At 36.6% G+C, this 17,144-nt stretch overlaps 1 protein-coding gene across 2 annotated transcripts in view; it reads left to right on the top strand.

The window, feature by feature from the left end:
• LOC120526184 (membrane cofactor protein-like) overlaps positions 1-17,144 on the top strand; it is a 68,818-nt gene that overhangs the window by 25,063 nt on the left and 26,611 nt on the right. The window contains exons 3-9 of one of the 2 annotated variants that reach the window (XM_039749212.1): positions 4,516-4,615; positions 4,787-4,866; positions 11,212-11,388; positions 11,679-11,867; positions 12,987-13,175; positions 15,071-15,121; positions 16,302-16,328. In XM_039749212.1, coding sequence (XP_039605146.1) covers positions 4,516-4,615; positions 4,787-4,866; positions 11,212-11,388; positions 11,679-11,867; positions 12,987-13,175; positions 15,071-15,121; positions 16,302-16,328 — 813 coding nt within the window. The remainder of the gene's footprint in view (positions 1-4,515; positions 4,616-4,786; positions 4,867-11,211; positions 11,389-11,678; positions 11,868-12,986; positions 13,176-15,070; positions 15,122-16,301; positions 16,329-17,144) is intronic. The other variant, XM_039749213.1, reaches the window with a different exon arrangement.

The following is a 17,144-nucleotide window of genomic DNA, read 5'->3' as shown; positions in this document are numbered from 1 at the left end:
GTGGAGCTTGATTGGCATTTGCCATAAAATACCAGAACTGGTAGGTCCATTATTGGTACCCTCTGCTTTTCACAGATGCGAGCAGGTTCACCCTGAGTACATATGACAGACATGAAAGGGTCTGGAGAAGCCGTGGAGAATGTTATGCTGCCTGTTACATCGTTCAGCATGACCAGTTTGGTGGTGGGTCAATAATGGTCTGTGGAGGCATTTCAATGGAGGGACACACAGACCTCTACAGGCTAGACAATGGCAACTTGACTGCCATTAGGTATCGGGATGAAATCCTTGGACCCATTGTCAGACCCTATGCTGGTGCAGTGGGTCCTGGGTTCCTCCTGGTGCACGACAATGCCTGGTCTCATGTGGAGAGAGTATGCAGGCAGTTCCTGGAGGATGAAGGAATTGATACCATTGACTGGCCACCATGCTATGCTTGCCTGACCTCAATCCATTAGAACACCTCTGTGACATTGTTTCAGTCCATCTGACCCCAGGACACCATCCATCATCTCATTAGGAGCATATATATATTTTGGTTTAAATGAATCAGTTACACACTGTACATCGGTTCAGATGCGTATGTTCACATATATATAATATATATATATACACTGCTCACAAAAATTAAAGGAACACTTTAAAGAAACACATTAGATACATCAGATCTCAATATGAAGTTGGATATCTATACAAATAACGACAGGGCAATGTCTTAGGAACAAAAGGGTGCCAAGTCTTTTAATGGAAATAAAAGTTTTCTGCCTACAGAGGGCTCAATTGTGTAGACACCGTAAAATCAGAGTGAAATGAAGATGTGGCAGGCCAGTCCATTTATTCAAAAACTTAATTTCTGCTACTCATAATGCTTTTCAGTATCTTGTGTGGCCCCCACGAGCTTGTATGCATGCTTGACAACGTCGGGGTATGCTCCTAATGAGACGGAGGAAATGCCACAAGACACCATCCGTCCAGATCTGTATGAGGGCATCCCTGAGCTGTTGTACAGTCTGAGGAGCAACCTGGCGGCGCCTAATGGACCGAAACATAATGTCCCACAGATGTTCTATTGGGTTTAAGTCAGGGGATCGTGAAGGCCATTCAATTGTTTCAATTCCTTCATCCTCCAGGTACTGCCTGCATACAATGCCACATGAAGCCGGGCATTGTCGTGCATTAGGAGTAAACCAGGACCTACTACACCACGTAGGGTCTGACAATGGGTCCAAGGATTTCATCCTGATACCTAATGGCAGTCAAGGTGTCTTTGTCTAGCTTGTAGAAGTCTGTGCGTCCCTCCATGGATATGCCTCCCAAGACCATCACTGACCCACCACCAAACTGGTCATGCCGAATGATGTTACAGACAGCATAACATTCTCCATGGCTTCTGCAGACCCTTCAACGTCTGTCACATGTGCTCAGGGTGAACCTGCTCTCATCTGTGAAAAACACAGGGTGCCATTGGTGGACCTGACAATTCTAGTATTCTATGGTAAATGCCGATCGAGCTCCACTGCGCTGGGTTGTGAGCACAGGGCCCACTAGAGGACATTGGGCCCTCAAACCACCCTCAAGAAGTCTGTTTCTCATTGTTTGGTCAGAGACATTCACACCAGTGGCCTGCTGGACATCATTTTGTAGAGCTCTGGAAATGCTCTTCCTGTTTGTCCTTGTCCAAAGGAGCAGATACCAGTCCTGCTGATGGGTTAAGGACCTTCTGTGGTCCTGTCCAGCTCTCCTAGACTAACTGCCTGTCTCCTGGAATCTCCTCCATGCCCTTGAGACAGTGCTGCACATCCTCTCTCAGACACACTGAGTACTTTCAGCCAGCAAATTAATTATCAGAAGTGTGTCAAGAAACGGTACTGGGGCTGATGTCTGTTCAGACCGAAATGTGGTTTTGATGCACATTTCAGATAAGTAATGAGTACTCAGCAATGACTCCAAAACCAATGACCAAATTTTTTGGAGATGTTCATGATATTATAAGCTAGCTTTAGTTAAAAAAAAAAAAAAGACCAATTTTAAAATCTAGTTTGTTTTTTTTCTTTCTTTCCAGTACTCAATTTTTAATATTATAATCACTAATAACATGGTAATTTTTTATTTTGGGGATAGAATAGTATTTACTCAAAATATAATATATTTAGGGAGATATAGCCAGTCAAAGTCATAATCCCCATGCACACAATAAGTTCAAACCTTGTAATCTTAAATCTCTCTTAATATTAATCGAGGACACATGCAATTTCAGTTCCATATGACCAAATCACCTTGTCAAGTTTCATTACAATCTGTGATTATTTGACATGGAATTACCCTTTACCAAATAACAGTTGGGTGAATACTTGAAGGTGATACTACTATTTAAAGCTATTAGTTACTACTAGCCATGTGCGCCCAACTACGTTGCGCATGTTAAAGTTGTCTGTGAAGGGCTACCTGTTTAAACGCGGCTACCAGTCGTGAACTGGCCCTTCGTCGCACAGCATTATGATTTTTTTATAAGGGAAACAAAATTACAAAAGAAAACCCCTGGATATTGATTCGATTGGAACAGCCTACTCGGAATCACTGTCCGAATCGTAATTATGTAGTGGTGTAGGAGCATTTCTGCTTCTGTCCGTTCACAGTTCGTCTCGTTTTCACGATGCTGTCATTTCCTCTCACGATCTCTTCTCAACCTTTCTCCAATCTCAGAGGTTGCTTTGTAGCAATCCAAAGAGTAAGGCAATATACATGGAGAAATGGTTATAAAAGGAGGACACATAGGTATCCAGGCTCTTTAAAGCATAATTAGAGATCACTTCACTGACATGTGAGCAAGCGACGGTACAACTGTGAGATGTGCAGCACTCGCCGGCTACAACGTAACAGTAATAATTTCCGGAACGTGCTGTTACGTTGTCATTCATTTTACCCACTGTCTTTCTTTCATTCATATGTTACGTAGGCACGTACCTTTTATCTTCGGCAATCTCATTCTCTAACCAGGCCTCAGGAGCTAACCAGCGTAACACTGTCCACCACCCCTTTCGTTATTACGGCACATTGTTGACATCCGTGAGTAACAACAACGTACTAAACTGGAAGGTGGTCTACGCCTGCGTGGAATTCGATCTATATGAAGATCTCTTTAGTTAATTTAAAGCACATGTTTAGTCTGAATGTCTGTGTTTTGAGGTGTGACTGGTGTATCACAGTCTTCAGTAGTATAAGCCTGGAGGAAATTCATAATGCAATGCCTATGTTTTAGCTGTCTCTCTACTGCCATCTAGTGCGTCGTCTTCTAATTCATTCACGGACAAAGATCAAGATCCAAATGAAGATAATATATAGAGATTGCTATTTACATATTTTTAAACTGTGTCTTAGAATAAAAACAATATTTTTTATTTGAGTAATGGATCTAATTTTAATAAAAAGCAGCTGTTTTGCACTTAAAGTTTGCATCCTGTTGAGTGAATTTTTCTTTATTCATACAAAGTTTTTTTTAAATCTGTGGGAGATTGAATGGGATTTTTTGCCAGGGTATTAAATGGGTAGTGAGTATCATGAAGTTTCACTGCTATTGTAATCAACTACTAACATTCTGATATTGAGGCAACACTATTGGCTGCGTATGTGCCAGAGCCAGTGACCGCATTTTCACAAATAAGAGCATTGCATTCATTGTTTTAACTCCGTCATACCAAGTCTTTAAATTCTCAATGAAAATGATGAGTAGGGTCTCCATAGTAGGAAAAGCCATCTCATTGACCACATCGGTGATATCGTGCAGAGCAGGAAGGTGCTACATTCTCTGTTTTAGATTAGTCAGAAACTTAAGCCTAACTAATGAGTCGGAGTGTTTGGTTATGCAAAAGTTAAAGCGAGTGGATACTTAAAGGGAGTATGCTTGAACTTCCCTAGCCACTGTGGGGACTCTATAGAAACCCCACTCTGGAGGTACTTTAGTTTTCTGTTCACCTAAAAATGTGTAAAAGCAGAATATTACTTTGCAGTGAGCCAAAACTATATTGTATTCCTGGGGTGTGGGGTACAAATAGCAAATAGCTTGTTTTTTTTTTTTTACAAAGAAGTTGACCAGCAACACTGTTATGTGTGGGATACTAAAGTGTTATTAGCTGTTTATGTCAATTGTTTTTGTTTTTAAGGAGTCATTTAATCATTTAAGAAACATAAGCAAGCAGTGATTTTTGTGTATTGATAAACACAGTCAGCTACCATAATTTATATACCACTGCATAAAATGTTTTACATATGTGTATCCATTGCAAAAGTAATGTCACTGTATTATACTATATAAAGTAATTTTTGAGGTTTTCTGGCTTTGTGTCAAAAGGATCTGTGAAATGCTTAATTAATGCTACATTTGTCCTGTTTATCAACCTGCACTTATCGTTCTCTTTTTAAAGACGCTTGTAAAAATGGTTACTTTCACTGTGTTTATTAATTTACTTTTTGCATATTAAAATGTATTGTTTTTATGTCTTCCTTTCTCTTTTCTAGGGAAAGATTGTGGAAGTCCACCAGAACTTTTTAATGGACATTATGAGACAAATGAGGGAACAGAGTTTGGTGCAACTATAACCGCTGTATGCAGTGAAGGGTAGGTTTAACAAGAAAATGCCTTCTAGTCCTCAGAATTGGGCTAGTAATGTTTCTTCTTGCCGGTGCTGTACTACTGCTGATGCGGGATCTGTTAGTAAAGGCTCTTTGTTGTATATAATAGTTTTTTGTGGTTTGAAAATGTGAGTGTGTACTTATCCTATATTTTCAGGTATGTCCTTGGAGGCAGAGATAACCGTTTAACTTGTGGTGCTGATGGGATGTGGTATGGTGGCAGTCCAGTTTGTGATCGTAAGTAGTATTTTTGTTGTAGAAGAAAATGTGTAATGGTTAATTATTTTAGTTGAAGGTCTTATAAAAAGCTTGTCATTGTCATGGCCATGTGCATTTAATCTTTGCATGCAGTAGAGTTCTTCTTACAAATTAATAAGTTCTAGTGAGGGTAATGAGGTCTGTCTGTGGTCAAAGTCACAACCACTGATATTTTATTCAAGTGGTGAGATGTTATGAAAAGTGAAGGGTTACAATATAGCTTTTTGCACACAAGGAGTTATGTTGTATAGGTTAGGTCATCATATTTAATGGCCTTAAAAGCTGCACCTATAGGTTATCGCATTTAAAAATGTTTGAGGGGAAACCCTTAAGTATCTCTAGATCCATTTAACTAGTGTATGTATTTGTGTGTGTGTGTGTGTGTATATGACTGGACCTTTTGTTTTCCAGAATATTCAGAAACTAAAGATGTGGCATTCATTTTTAAAGCCACATTCAAAGCCAGTTAATGAACACATTTTTAGTCAGCAGTAGCAGTAGAGGCTGGTTGATGGGCAGTGTGTACGTGGCTTAACAATACCTGTAATCACAGTTTTTGTTTGTAACAGAAAATTAAGAGCATTTTAACAGGCACGTGTCAAATGAAATGAACAAAATCCTCCTCATCTAATGCTGATGAAGCAGTTTCAAATACTGTTTTGCCTTCCACTACCACTGGCTGTGCTTTCTGATTTAAGCTGTTACTTCTTAGTTGTCGTACAACATATTTTTCTATGGTATGTTACAAGATCAGTCTACTTTGTAGCTTCGATTTAGTTCACAGAACAGCTTGGGCCAATGCATATCCTAGGCGCATTGGATACAAGGCAGGAACCAGCCCTGGAAAACACATCCATGTTTAAAGAGAAGTCATGTAGACATTTCTACTGAGGCTCCACCCTTGCAAAAGGGGTTTTGTGCACCTTCAAGGAGGGCCTTATTGACCCCATTCATCTTTACTGAAATACATAGCATTTCTAAGACTGGACATTTCCACCTAATGGGATTAATGAAGGCTACTTCACTGTGCATTTGCAAAAGGAACAAAATAATTGTTATACCCATTTTGGAAAAAAACAAACAGATGGTTGCCGACAATGTTTTCGCTATTTACAGTGCATCCGGAAAGTATTCACAGCACATCACTTTTTCCACATTTTGTTATGTTACAGCCTTATTCCAAAATGGATTAAATTCATTTTTTTCCGCAGAATTCTACACACAACACCCCATAATGACAACATGAAAAAAGTTTACTTAAGATTTTTGCAAATTTATTAAAAATAAAAAAACTGAGAAAGCACATGTACATAAGTATTCACTGCCTTTGCCATGAAGCTCCAAATTGAGCTCGGGTGCATCCTGTTTCCCCTGATCATCCTTGAGATGTTTCTGCAGCTTAATTGGAGTCCACCTGTGGTAAATTCAGTTGACTGGACAGGATTTGGAAAGACACACACCTGTCTATAGAAGGTCCCACGGTGAGTAAGGGTGAGGATCTGACTTTCTAGCCTTTTGCCAACTTGATGCAGACCAACTGCAACTGTGGGCATTCGCCTTTTTTTTTCTTTCTTTTTTTAATCTCTTAAATTTTGTCAATTTTAAATATTTTACTCTAGTGAACAAATTACAAATCATTAAAACCTAAAGAGGTACATCACTTTCAAATCAGAACATACACAAAAAAGGGAGAAAGAAAAATATTTAATATGAAGTTAATCACCTGAACATAATAAAATATCCAGAAAACTAGCAGGCATAATTAAAGAGGAGAACATTGATACATTCCCTGTTTGATGTTAAGGGTGTTTTGAACTCCTCATCCTAATGTGAATGATATATTTATATATATATATATAAGTTTTAAGTCAAATACGACACCATGCTGACAGTGTATTGTAATATCAGTACTATACTTTCTATTGAACTTCCATATGTCTTGTTACAACACTTTTTGGAGTTAAGCTGGGAAATGCCTTGCAAGAACTAAGCGCTTATTTCATTTACTTTAGTTTGCATTTTCCATGAGCCTAAATGAAAGGATTTAGATTAACTAGGGCAAGGTTCTTCAACTACTTTCTCTTGAGGGCCATATTACCAAATGTAAAATTTTTCTGATGTCCAAGCATAACTCTTGGCTGTCAGCATTCACATGTGAACAAGATGAGCAACGCTAAATATAATACTGTGTATCCCAGGGTTTATATTGACATTAATATTGATATTTAAATCAACTAGTGGTATTTGCCCCCTGCTCACTTCACTTGCCAACCCCCAGGCCTGCACTACTCGCTAGCCACTTTGCAGTTCAGCACCTCGCGTAAGGGGATGCGGATGTGCAATTTAAGAAGATTTTTATTTTCATGGGAATTGTGACATATGCATAATAGAACTAACTATTTTATATTACTGCAAGTAATTAACCATATTGAAAAAGACTAAAATATAATAATTTGAAAGTAAATTATGTTTCATGTTGCATTTAAGTTATTAGTTGATAATACGATTTTGTTCCGTTTGGCTTTGAAATTAACATGCAAAAATTTTTTAAACTTCCACTTTTACTGTAAAACTTAAGTAAAACAATTTTTTGAATGAAATTTTTATCAATATCGCATTGAATTTTCATTCTGTGTTTAGACTTTCATTTTGACAACACAACGTATAACTGCCCGTGAGTGAATTTCATTTCTTTCTTTCTATTAAATAAAATGACTTTCGAATGTTTGGCTCTGAGATTTGTTAATTGTCTTTGCAAAAGCTATGCTAACGGGAAACTGTCAATGTTATAATACGAATGGCATATCGAGATCTCCTTTGTTGTATAATGTTTTCCATGGAAGATGTACTACATTACCTTTCTTGGATACATCCTTCTTTCAACAGTAATTTGTGTGGTGGAAGACGGGACGGTGTTAACGGTTGTAGATATTTTTCGGGATGTTGTAAGTTGATATTTTCATCTTCCGCGTGATCACCACCAACTGTTTCAGCAGAGTCTATTGATATGCATTTAATCAATTCGCCGTGTAACCAATCGACAATTTTCGCATTAATTTGTTTAACTTTATTGTTTCTCATTGCTAGGATTGCCCGTGTATTAATTTTTACTGTTGATACCCTTCATAATAAAAATCTTCAATAAGATTTGGACATAATAAGTCTTCTTTAATTGAGAACTTAAATTGAAGAAAACATTAAAATTTATAAGAGCTGAGAGAGCAGAAAATGTGTCTGTCAAAAGCATTCACACAAATGAGAGGTGAGAGGACCGTGGGCGTGGTTGAGTATGGTTGAGGGGAGGGCAGGACTTAAAAAAAAAAATAAAAAATAAAAAATCTCATGGCCAAAGTCTCATCTCGTGGGACTTGAAAAAATATTCCAAAAAAGTCTTGTCTCATCTTCCAAAAAGTCTCATCTTGTTGCAGGAATTTTTTTTATTATAATAGAGATATGAATAGCACAGACACAAAAAACTTACAAATTTACTTAGGAATGACATTTAATTTAATAACAATGGTCTGAACTATCAGTCCCTTGACAGTATACGGTAGGCCGATGTAGCCTTTTTCTGCTCAGAACATGATTGAACCAGGATAACTTGTCTGCTTTCATAGCTCATTACTAGGCTTTGCACTTTGTCTATGAAAATCTGAGACTGCTGAAAAATTTGTATCAAACTTTGAGTGCTTTGTGTTAAAGTGTCTTCTCAAATTGTGTTCTTTCATGTCAGAAACAGACTTGTTACAGAACATACAGTTCTAGTTTTATTAAAACTTGCACAAATACAGTAGCTATTTCTCAGTCCAGTTCTTATTAAACTGCCTATTTTCATTGCCAACTCTTCTCATTTGTTAAGGTTGAGAAAGACATGTTTGTAGATATTTGCTAGTTGAATAGAGGAGTCGTGGAATCTCAGCACCCCCAGCAAAGCACTGGAACCGCACATACTTCAGAGGCATCTAAACCTGCTTGGGCAGGGCAAAAACGACAAGGCATTTTCTGTTTAAGGAATTTGAATATTGTGCATTGGTGCTCAAAAACAAGTATGTTTGCAGTAATAAATACATTTTAATGGGCCAGATGAAGAGCACTAATGTGAGGGCTACTGGTATAGTCTGATGATATTACCCATACCAATTATTGTAGCATTCTATAGTACTGTATATAGTGAATTCAGTAAGTATTCAGACCCCTTCTCTTTTTTTATGTACATTTTGTTATATTGAACCCTTGTGCTAAAATTATTTTGAAATAATTTTAACCCTTCCTCAGGCAACACTCATTACTTCCGAATGATAAAGCGAAATGGGGATTTTAGGAATTTTGGCAAATTATTAAAAATTAAAAAAAAAAAAAAAAGTAATATTACATTGACACAAGTATTCAGACTCTTGGTACTTATTTGAAGCACCTTTGGCAGCAATTACAGCCCAGACTCTTCTTGGGTATGGCGCAACACATGACCATCAGTTGTCTAGTCTGACATACCCAGTTACTTACTCCAGCTAGTCCTGCGACTTGACCCAAAATATACCAAGCAGGTTTGAATTTTTTTTTAAGTTGTTAAGGGTAGACTATATGTGAATGAGAGGCGACCACCAAGGACCGCTCTCCTGGAAGTACATTGCATATAATGCTGTGCTGAGCATTAAGGAATGCCGATGCTCTGGACCTTGAAAACCGAAGAGAGGCTTGTCTGTCTAAAATGTCTACTTTTTATGTACCACACACAGCAGAATGGAAAAAGGAATGAAAATAAAGAACAGATTGCATCTAAACTTGCTGTACCTATTTACCCTTTGTACAGCACCAGCTCCACCAGGCTACAAGTTTGCTGCCAGAAAAAGGGGCAAGCAGGACTCTGCTGGAAGATTTGCACACAGTTGCATAATTTGAGATGGCCAGCGATTGCCAGTTGTGTAAGCTGAAGTAATCCGGTGATGAGATCACCAAGTGCAGTTGTCAAATTTGATGTATCCTCTCACTAGAACTCATATAATGTAACATGAGCTTTAATTGCATCAACCATGGCAATTCAAGGCCTCTCCGCAGATATTCTTTGAAGAGTGTTATGGTTGTTGTCCCTCTATTTAGGTTTTGCTAAAGAATTAATAAATTAGACCAAGTAGAACCATCCATAAACCCATCTTCCAGCAGTTAGCTTAAACAGAGTGTCCTTGAAACTTTCGACCAGTCTAGATTTTATTTTTGCCCAGCTAGATTTGTAATAACGAATGCACACAAACAGTATTGCTTGCATTAACTGACAAAAGAAACATGAAACGTGCAAACAATATAGAGATATTCCATCAAGCCCTGAGAGACTGAAACTATTGAATGTTTTTTTTTTTTTTTTTTGTGTGTGTTTGTGTGTATGTTTGGCAGCCTCCTTACTGTCAGTGGCCTACAACAATATCCGTCACCTCAGGTGTTTCCCCACGGCCATATCGCACTGTCTTGCCACATACTGTTCCTGCTCACCCCAAGACTTTTTTTTTTTTAATTCAGAAAAATGTTTTGTTCCTTTTCTGCGTCTTAATTTTTCACTGTCTGTAGTAATGTGTAGTGATGCAAATTAACATTTTATTTGTTTGGGTGATGAAAAGTAATGTTGAACTTTAGAATATGTTTTAAGCTCTGCTTTAGAGTTATGTTTAATACTACAAGTGCAACACAATTGTTTGAAGTGGAAGCTTGGAGGATAAGAGTTGGATTTGTGTGCTTCGAGAACTTTTTGTACAATAAGCAGTGAAGAAGTGCTACATCTGTACTGATTATTGTTTTATACTTTGCTTTACTTTTGTGGTGTTTAATATATAGTGCTGAAAATATTTTATAATAGATTGCACATTATTAATTCTATACCAATTAACAAGGTACTTTTTATTTTAATGGGACCATATGAAATTGAAAATTTAAACTCTCAAATCCACGCAAATCCATTTTGCTTGTTAACGTCCAGTGCATTTGTAAATAGTCCTTGATATACACAGTAAAGTATCAGGAAGGTTGTGTTTTTTTTTTTTTTCTGATCAATTAAGACTTCATAAATGGCTGTTATCTCTGCCTTTAAATCTGCTGCAAATGGAGTGCTCTGTCTTAGGAGGTCCCCAATGATGCCTTATGCATTTGTGACATCCACCTGTGTTGAGGACAAAGTTAGCCACAAGGTAGTTTGTTTTAAAAACATTGCAGGAAAGCTAATAAGTTGAATTAGGAATGTTGTCTTTGTAATGTAAAACATGACATTTCTTGCATTTGTGAAGTGTGGTGTTTTAAAGTGAAAAAAGTCTAACTGTAATGTCTTCTCTGTTCCTAAAGGTGTGAAATGTCAAGACCCACCTGAGATTGAAAATGGGTCTCATAACCCCGAGAATGGTATCGTTTCTGGATCTGTTGTAACTTACAAGTGTATTCCTGAACTTGATCTAATTGGAATTGACAGGATTGTGTGTGACAACAATGGAGAGTACAATAGTCAGCCACCAGAGTGCAAAAGTGAGTATGAATATGGCTGACTTGCAGCATTGTCTATTATTAGTGTAAAACCTGACAACTGACTGATGCATATTAGGTGTGTGTTTAAGAGGAAGAGGTTTTTTGTTTTTTTTGGTGGAAAGGTCACTAGATGTATTAAAAAGTTGTCAAGTTTTTAAAGTGGTGTGAATGTGGAATAGGTGCTTTTTAAAAGCAACCGTTACTCATCCTACGTGATAGGACTTAACACTTATTGTATTAAACTGATTAATATTCTCTCCTTTGCTGCGTTTATTTCTGTGTGCATCCAGAGGTTAGCTGCGATAACATTAACGTAGTAAATGGACAGAAGACATCAGGATTTGGTCCCTCATATAGATACAAGAACTCCATCACATTCACTTGTAACATGGGATTCCAATTAAAGGGACCAAGCACCATAGTCTGTGATGAAAATAACAGATGGAAACCTGATCCTCCAACCTGTGTAAAGGAAAGCGGTAAGTAATAAAGCACGAGTGAAAGTAAAATCTGGTATGCTATCTTTGTTACTTTAAATCTCCCATAAGTCAATTTTATACGTCACTTTCAGAGTTTTTTTTTTTTTTTTTAAGTAAATTGTGGTCCATCATTCTGCAGTGATGTTTTTTTGATAGTTGTTATACCTAAATGTAATCCCTGCTGTGATAAAGTGTCTGACGAGATATCCAGACATCCAGTATATACAGTGTGCTGATGAGTGCAGGATCACTAAGAAGTTAAATTTAAATCACCTAAAGTGCAAATAAAGGTTGTAATCAAAAAATGCACAAATGTTACATTTTGTGTTTAAAAAAAATAAATAATTGCAACTCATTATTATACTGTATTTCTTAAGAGCTAACATGAGGAAGAGGATAATCCATATTATTTTCACTAAACTATTACTAATTGCACCTGCGCTCCACTAGGACGTCACACAGTCTGAACATAATGTTTTTTGATTTATGTTCAATATAACCAAATATTTTATTTTACAAATTAATATCCTCTGTTTCATTTCTTGGACTAAGAGAATATTGTCACAGCGTAATTATCCTAGCTTTTTTCCCCCCAGACATTGTCTGTCGTAAATTTGCACCATTCATCTGATCGGGATGATTAATGATCTTTTTGCCTGCATGCTATCCTTGGTGTTCTTCAAAATCATTTTTGCTGTCTTTTCAATTCTGATGCAATCTGTAAATTTCACAAATTTGCTGACTATGCCAGAATTCGCATCATTTAATATAAATTGAAATGAGCAATGATTCATTATTCTCAGCGCTGAGATTTTTTTAAGTCTTTACAAAATTGTCATATCCTTCATACAATATTCAAACTATAAGAAGTGGAACACATTACCACTTTTTTTTTTTACAAAATTCTCTTATTCTTTATATAATATTCAGGATATAACCAGAAGGTTTTTTTTTTCTGCTAGATGTATTCAAAAGTTGTCAAGTTCTTAAAGTGGTATGAATGTGGAATAGCTGCTTTTTAAAAGCCACCATTACTGTTTCTACTTGATAGGACTTAACACGTATTGTTTTAAACTGATTCATATTCTGCCTTCTGCTTTTATTTCTGCGTGCATCTAGAGGTTAGCTGCCCTATTGTTAACGTAGAAAATGGACAAAAGACATCAGAAAGTAGTCCCCCATATAGATACAAGAGCTCCATCACATTTACTTGTAACACGGGATTTCAATTAAATGGACCAAGCACCATAATCTGTGATGAAAATGGCACATGGAAACCTAATCCTCCAATTTGTGTAAAGGCAGGCGGTAAGTAATAAAGCACGAGTGAAAGCAAAATTGGGTTTGCTAACTTCATTACTGTAAGTGTCCCATAAATCATTTTTATACATCACTTGCAGAGTTTTTTTTTTTTTTTAATATATTGTGGTCTATAATTCTGCAGTGATGTTATTTTTATACCTAAGCTTAATCCCTGCTATGATGAAGTGGTTGACAAGATCTATAGTGTGTTGATGAGTGCGGGATCACGTAGCACTTTAGGTAATATGAATTTAACTTCTAATAAAGTTTGTAATCAAAAATGCACAAATGTTGCATTTTCTGTTTTGCAAAAAAAAAAAAAAGTTACAACTCCTCATTATACTGTACTTCTTAAGAGCTAATAATGAGGAACACAATAATCAAATATTAAACATTCACAGCACCAATATTTGTTTTTTTACCAAACTGCTACTGATTGCACCTCCTCCTCACTAGGACATCGTACAGTCTGAGCATCATCCATCCATCCATCCATTAACCAAACCACTATATCCTAACATCCCACTATATCCTGCTGGAGCCAGTTCCAGCCAACACAGGGCGCAAGGCAGGAAACAAACCCCGGACAGGGTGCCAGCCCACCGCAGGGCACACGCACACACTAGGGACAATTCCGGATCACCAATGCACCTAACCTGCATGTCTTTGGACTGTGGGAGGAAACCCACTCAGACATGGGGAGAACTCTGAGCATAATGTTTTTTGATTTATGTTCAACATAAACACATTTTATTTTACAATTTAATATCTTATGTTTTATTTCTTGGACCGTGAGAATATTGTCACAGTGTAATTATTCCTAGTTTCTTTCCCCAGACTTGGCCTGTCATAAATTTGCATCATTAATCTGATATAGATATATTTTTTTTGTCTGCGTGCCATGCTCTGTGTTCTTTAAAATCATTTTTGCTGTCCCTTCAATTTTGATGTCATCTGTAAATTGTACAAGTTTACTAACTATGCCAGAATCAACATGATTTATATAAATTGAAAAGTGCAGTGTTTCAATCACACATCACAAAGGGGCTCCCAAGATTATTTTGGTCCAGTGTGGGGAATTGTGCTGTTATTTGCACTTTTGTGTCTCTGACAAATTAACCAGCTTGAAACCCAGTTCTGTAAGTTACCTCTGCTGCCAGTGAGTTCTAGTTTCAGAATTATTCTTAGTGCTGAGATTTTTTAAGTCTTTACAAAATTGTCATATCCTTCATACAATAGATGAGTACGGTAAAATGTCATGAAGTATTTTTATTAATAGTGTGTGATAAGAGAGAAATCGAAGGCATTTTTTTCTACATTGAAAAAATCGTGAATAAACAACATTCCAGCTATCAAACTGCCTTCATTCACACAGATTTGGGAAGTAGTTTTATTTTTTTAAAGGCTGAATGGAAAATAAAGAAAAATGCATGTTCAGATATTAGCAATGAGATAAAGCCTCATTTCTGTTATCAACCTTAGCCTTCAAACTGGAGCAGCATACTAAAGCTAGGGTGTTATATAATTGATTGCTCACTTTAATTTTGCTGCTTACTTGTTATGGTTATTTTTTACACATAAAGTGACATTCTATGATATTTTAATTAGCCCTGCATCGTGCTCACAACTTAGATGGCATTTGACAGATTTAGTTTGCGTGCAGGTTTCTTAAACTTATCTATAGTGCTTCTAAAAGTTAAGTCAGACATCGGCAGCACTACATCTTAATTTTCATTGCTCTGTTTGGTGGGGAAAGTAGTTGTATATCTAAGACTTTTCTTAAAACAGAAAAGTATTTAGTATATTGGAAAAGTATTTAAAATATTTAGAAATTGTCACATTTAACAAGATCTGACATATGACCTTTTGTTCCTGTTTCCCAACCCCTCCTCCTTCCTCAGGAACAGTCAGTCCTCCAACCACTACTGCTTCTCCTTCTGGCAATAAAACAGGTAAAGTATTTCCCCAGTAGATTTAATATGAGCACAAATGACCTTCCATTTAGTTTTGTGTTTTAGGTCAGGATGAACTGTTTAGCTTCCTTTTACTTTCTTATATACAAAGTATAGGGAAAGTATTGTAATCGTCCAAAAATTCGACCTTGAGATTTTGACGAATCTTGACGTTTTAGACCTCCCTGAGTCTGATTTACTTTCTCGTAGGGAAAGTATTGTAATCTTCAAATATTCGTTTTCGAGATTTTGATGAATCTCAACATTTTAGACCTCCCTCAGTCCGAAAAACACCTACCGTTTTTTACCGTTTTTAGAATTGTGTGTGTGTATGTATGTGTTTGTGCGTATGCGTGTGTGTGTAAACACAATAACTTGAGCACGCTTTCAGTTAGGTCAACCAAACTTTGCATACAAGTATTAGGTATAAAACATAGATTTCTGTCAACTTTTGAGCTATTTCTGATAAATGGAATTGGTACTTTTTGATTCATGCAGCTTTTATAAAAAATTGTTCAATATATTATTGATTTGATTTGTTGTTAATGGTTCTTTAATGTACAGTACATAATATAAAAATATAACCATTGTCTTTTGGTTTACTACTCAAATATCCATCCCCATATCTGAGTATACAAGAAAGTCTAGGGGAGATCATGCTGTTTTTTTGCAAATATTCACAATACTTCCCACTGTGTGTGTGGTTTTTTTTTTTTTTTTTTAATATATAAAATAATGCTTGTATTTAGTTTCCTTACTTCTTCCTTCAGCCCATTGGCAGGTGAAATGGTTCTTCGGGTGTCACAGTGATTCAGCAGTAAGGATAAAATTGACAGTTGTAGGGTTTACAGTTGGGTAAAGATTCATTGTTAGAGATACCATATTTGGTTTTTAATTTAATACAGCCGTTTCTGTGTGTTTTTGTAAAAAGGCTTTCCTCTTTAATGTCTTTTCATTTAGTTTTCTATGACCTAAGCATTCTGAACTTGTGCTTATGATATAGAAAAAGCATTTTCCCTTATCAGTAGTCTCTGCATGTAAACAATTTGAGTTTGTCTTATCAGTTTAGACTTTGTAGAATAACTTATTTAGTGTATTTCTAATCATTTATACTGTTTGTATCTGTTGTGACATTTACTAATGTGATTAATTCTAAATTGCCACTTTCTGTTTGTTTCAGGTGTAATTGTTGGATCGATTGTTGGGGGTAAGTCAGAATACTTCTTAATTAAGGGTATTTGCAAGTGAACAGATAATAATATCTGTAAACCTTTTACAGTGTTTCTTCAAATCAGTATTTGTCATCATGATATAAATATTTTGTTAAAAAAGTAAACTCTGACCCTAACCTCCTCCTTCACTTACATAGTACTATTTTTAGTGAGAGAATCGCATGAAAATAAAAAAGCATATACCTGAAAAAAGTGAAGCTATTTGCTGCAAGAATGTAAATGTACTGTATACAGTGGGTACGGAAAGTATTCAGACCCCCTTCAATTTTTCACTCTTTGTTATATTGCAGCCATTTGCTAAAATCATTTAAATTAATTTTTTCCCTCATTAATGTACACACAGCACCCCATATTGACAAACAAAAAAAAATAATTTTTGAAATTGTTGCAGATTTATTAAAAAAGAAAAACTAAAATATCACATGGTCCTAAGTATTCAGACCCTTTGCTCAGTATTTAGCAGAAGCACCCTTTTGAGCTAATACAGCCATAAGTCGTCTTGGGGAAGATGCAACAAGTTTTTCACACCTGGATTTGGGGATCCTTTGCCATTCCTCCTTGCAGATCCACTCCAGTTCTGTCAGGTTGGATGGTAAACGTTGGTGGACAGCCATTTTTAGGTCTCTCCAGAGATGCTCAATTGTGTTTAAGTCCGGGCTCTGGCTGGGCCATTCAAGAACAGTCACAGAGTTGTTGTGAAGCCACTCCTTCGTTATTTTAGCTGTGTGCTTAGGGTCATTGTCTTGTTGGAAGGTAAACCTTCGGCCCAGTCTGAGGTCCTTAGCACTGTG

The sequence above is a fragment of the Polypterus senegalus genome, chromosome 3 (genome assembly GCF_016835505.1).
Source record: "Polypterus senegalus isolate Bchr_013 chromosome 3, ASM1683550v1, whole genome shotgun sequence".
Lineage (NCBI taxonomy): Eukaryota > Metazoa > Chordata > Cladistia > Polypteriformes > Polypteridae > Polypterus > Polypterus senegalus.
Note: the sequence above shows the minus strand (reverse complement) of the source record. Positions and strands in the feature narration are given on the sequence as shown.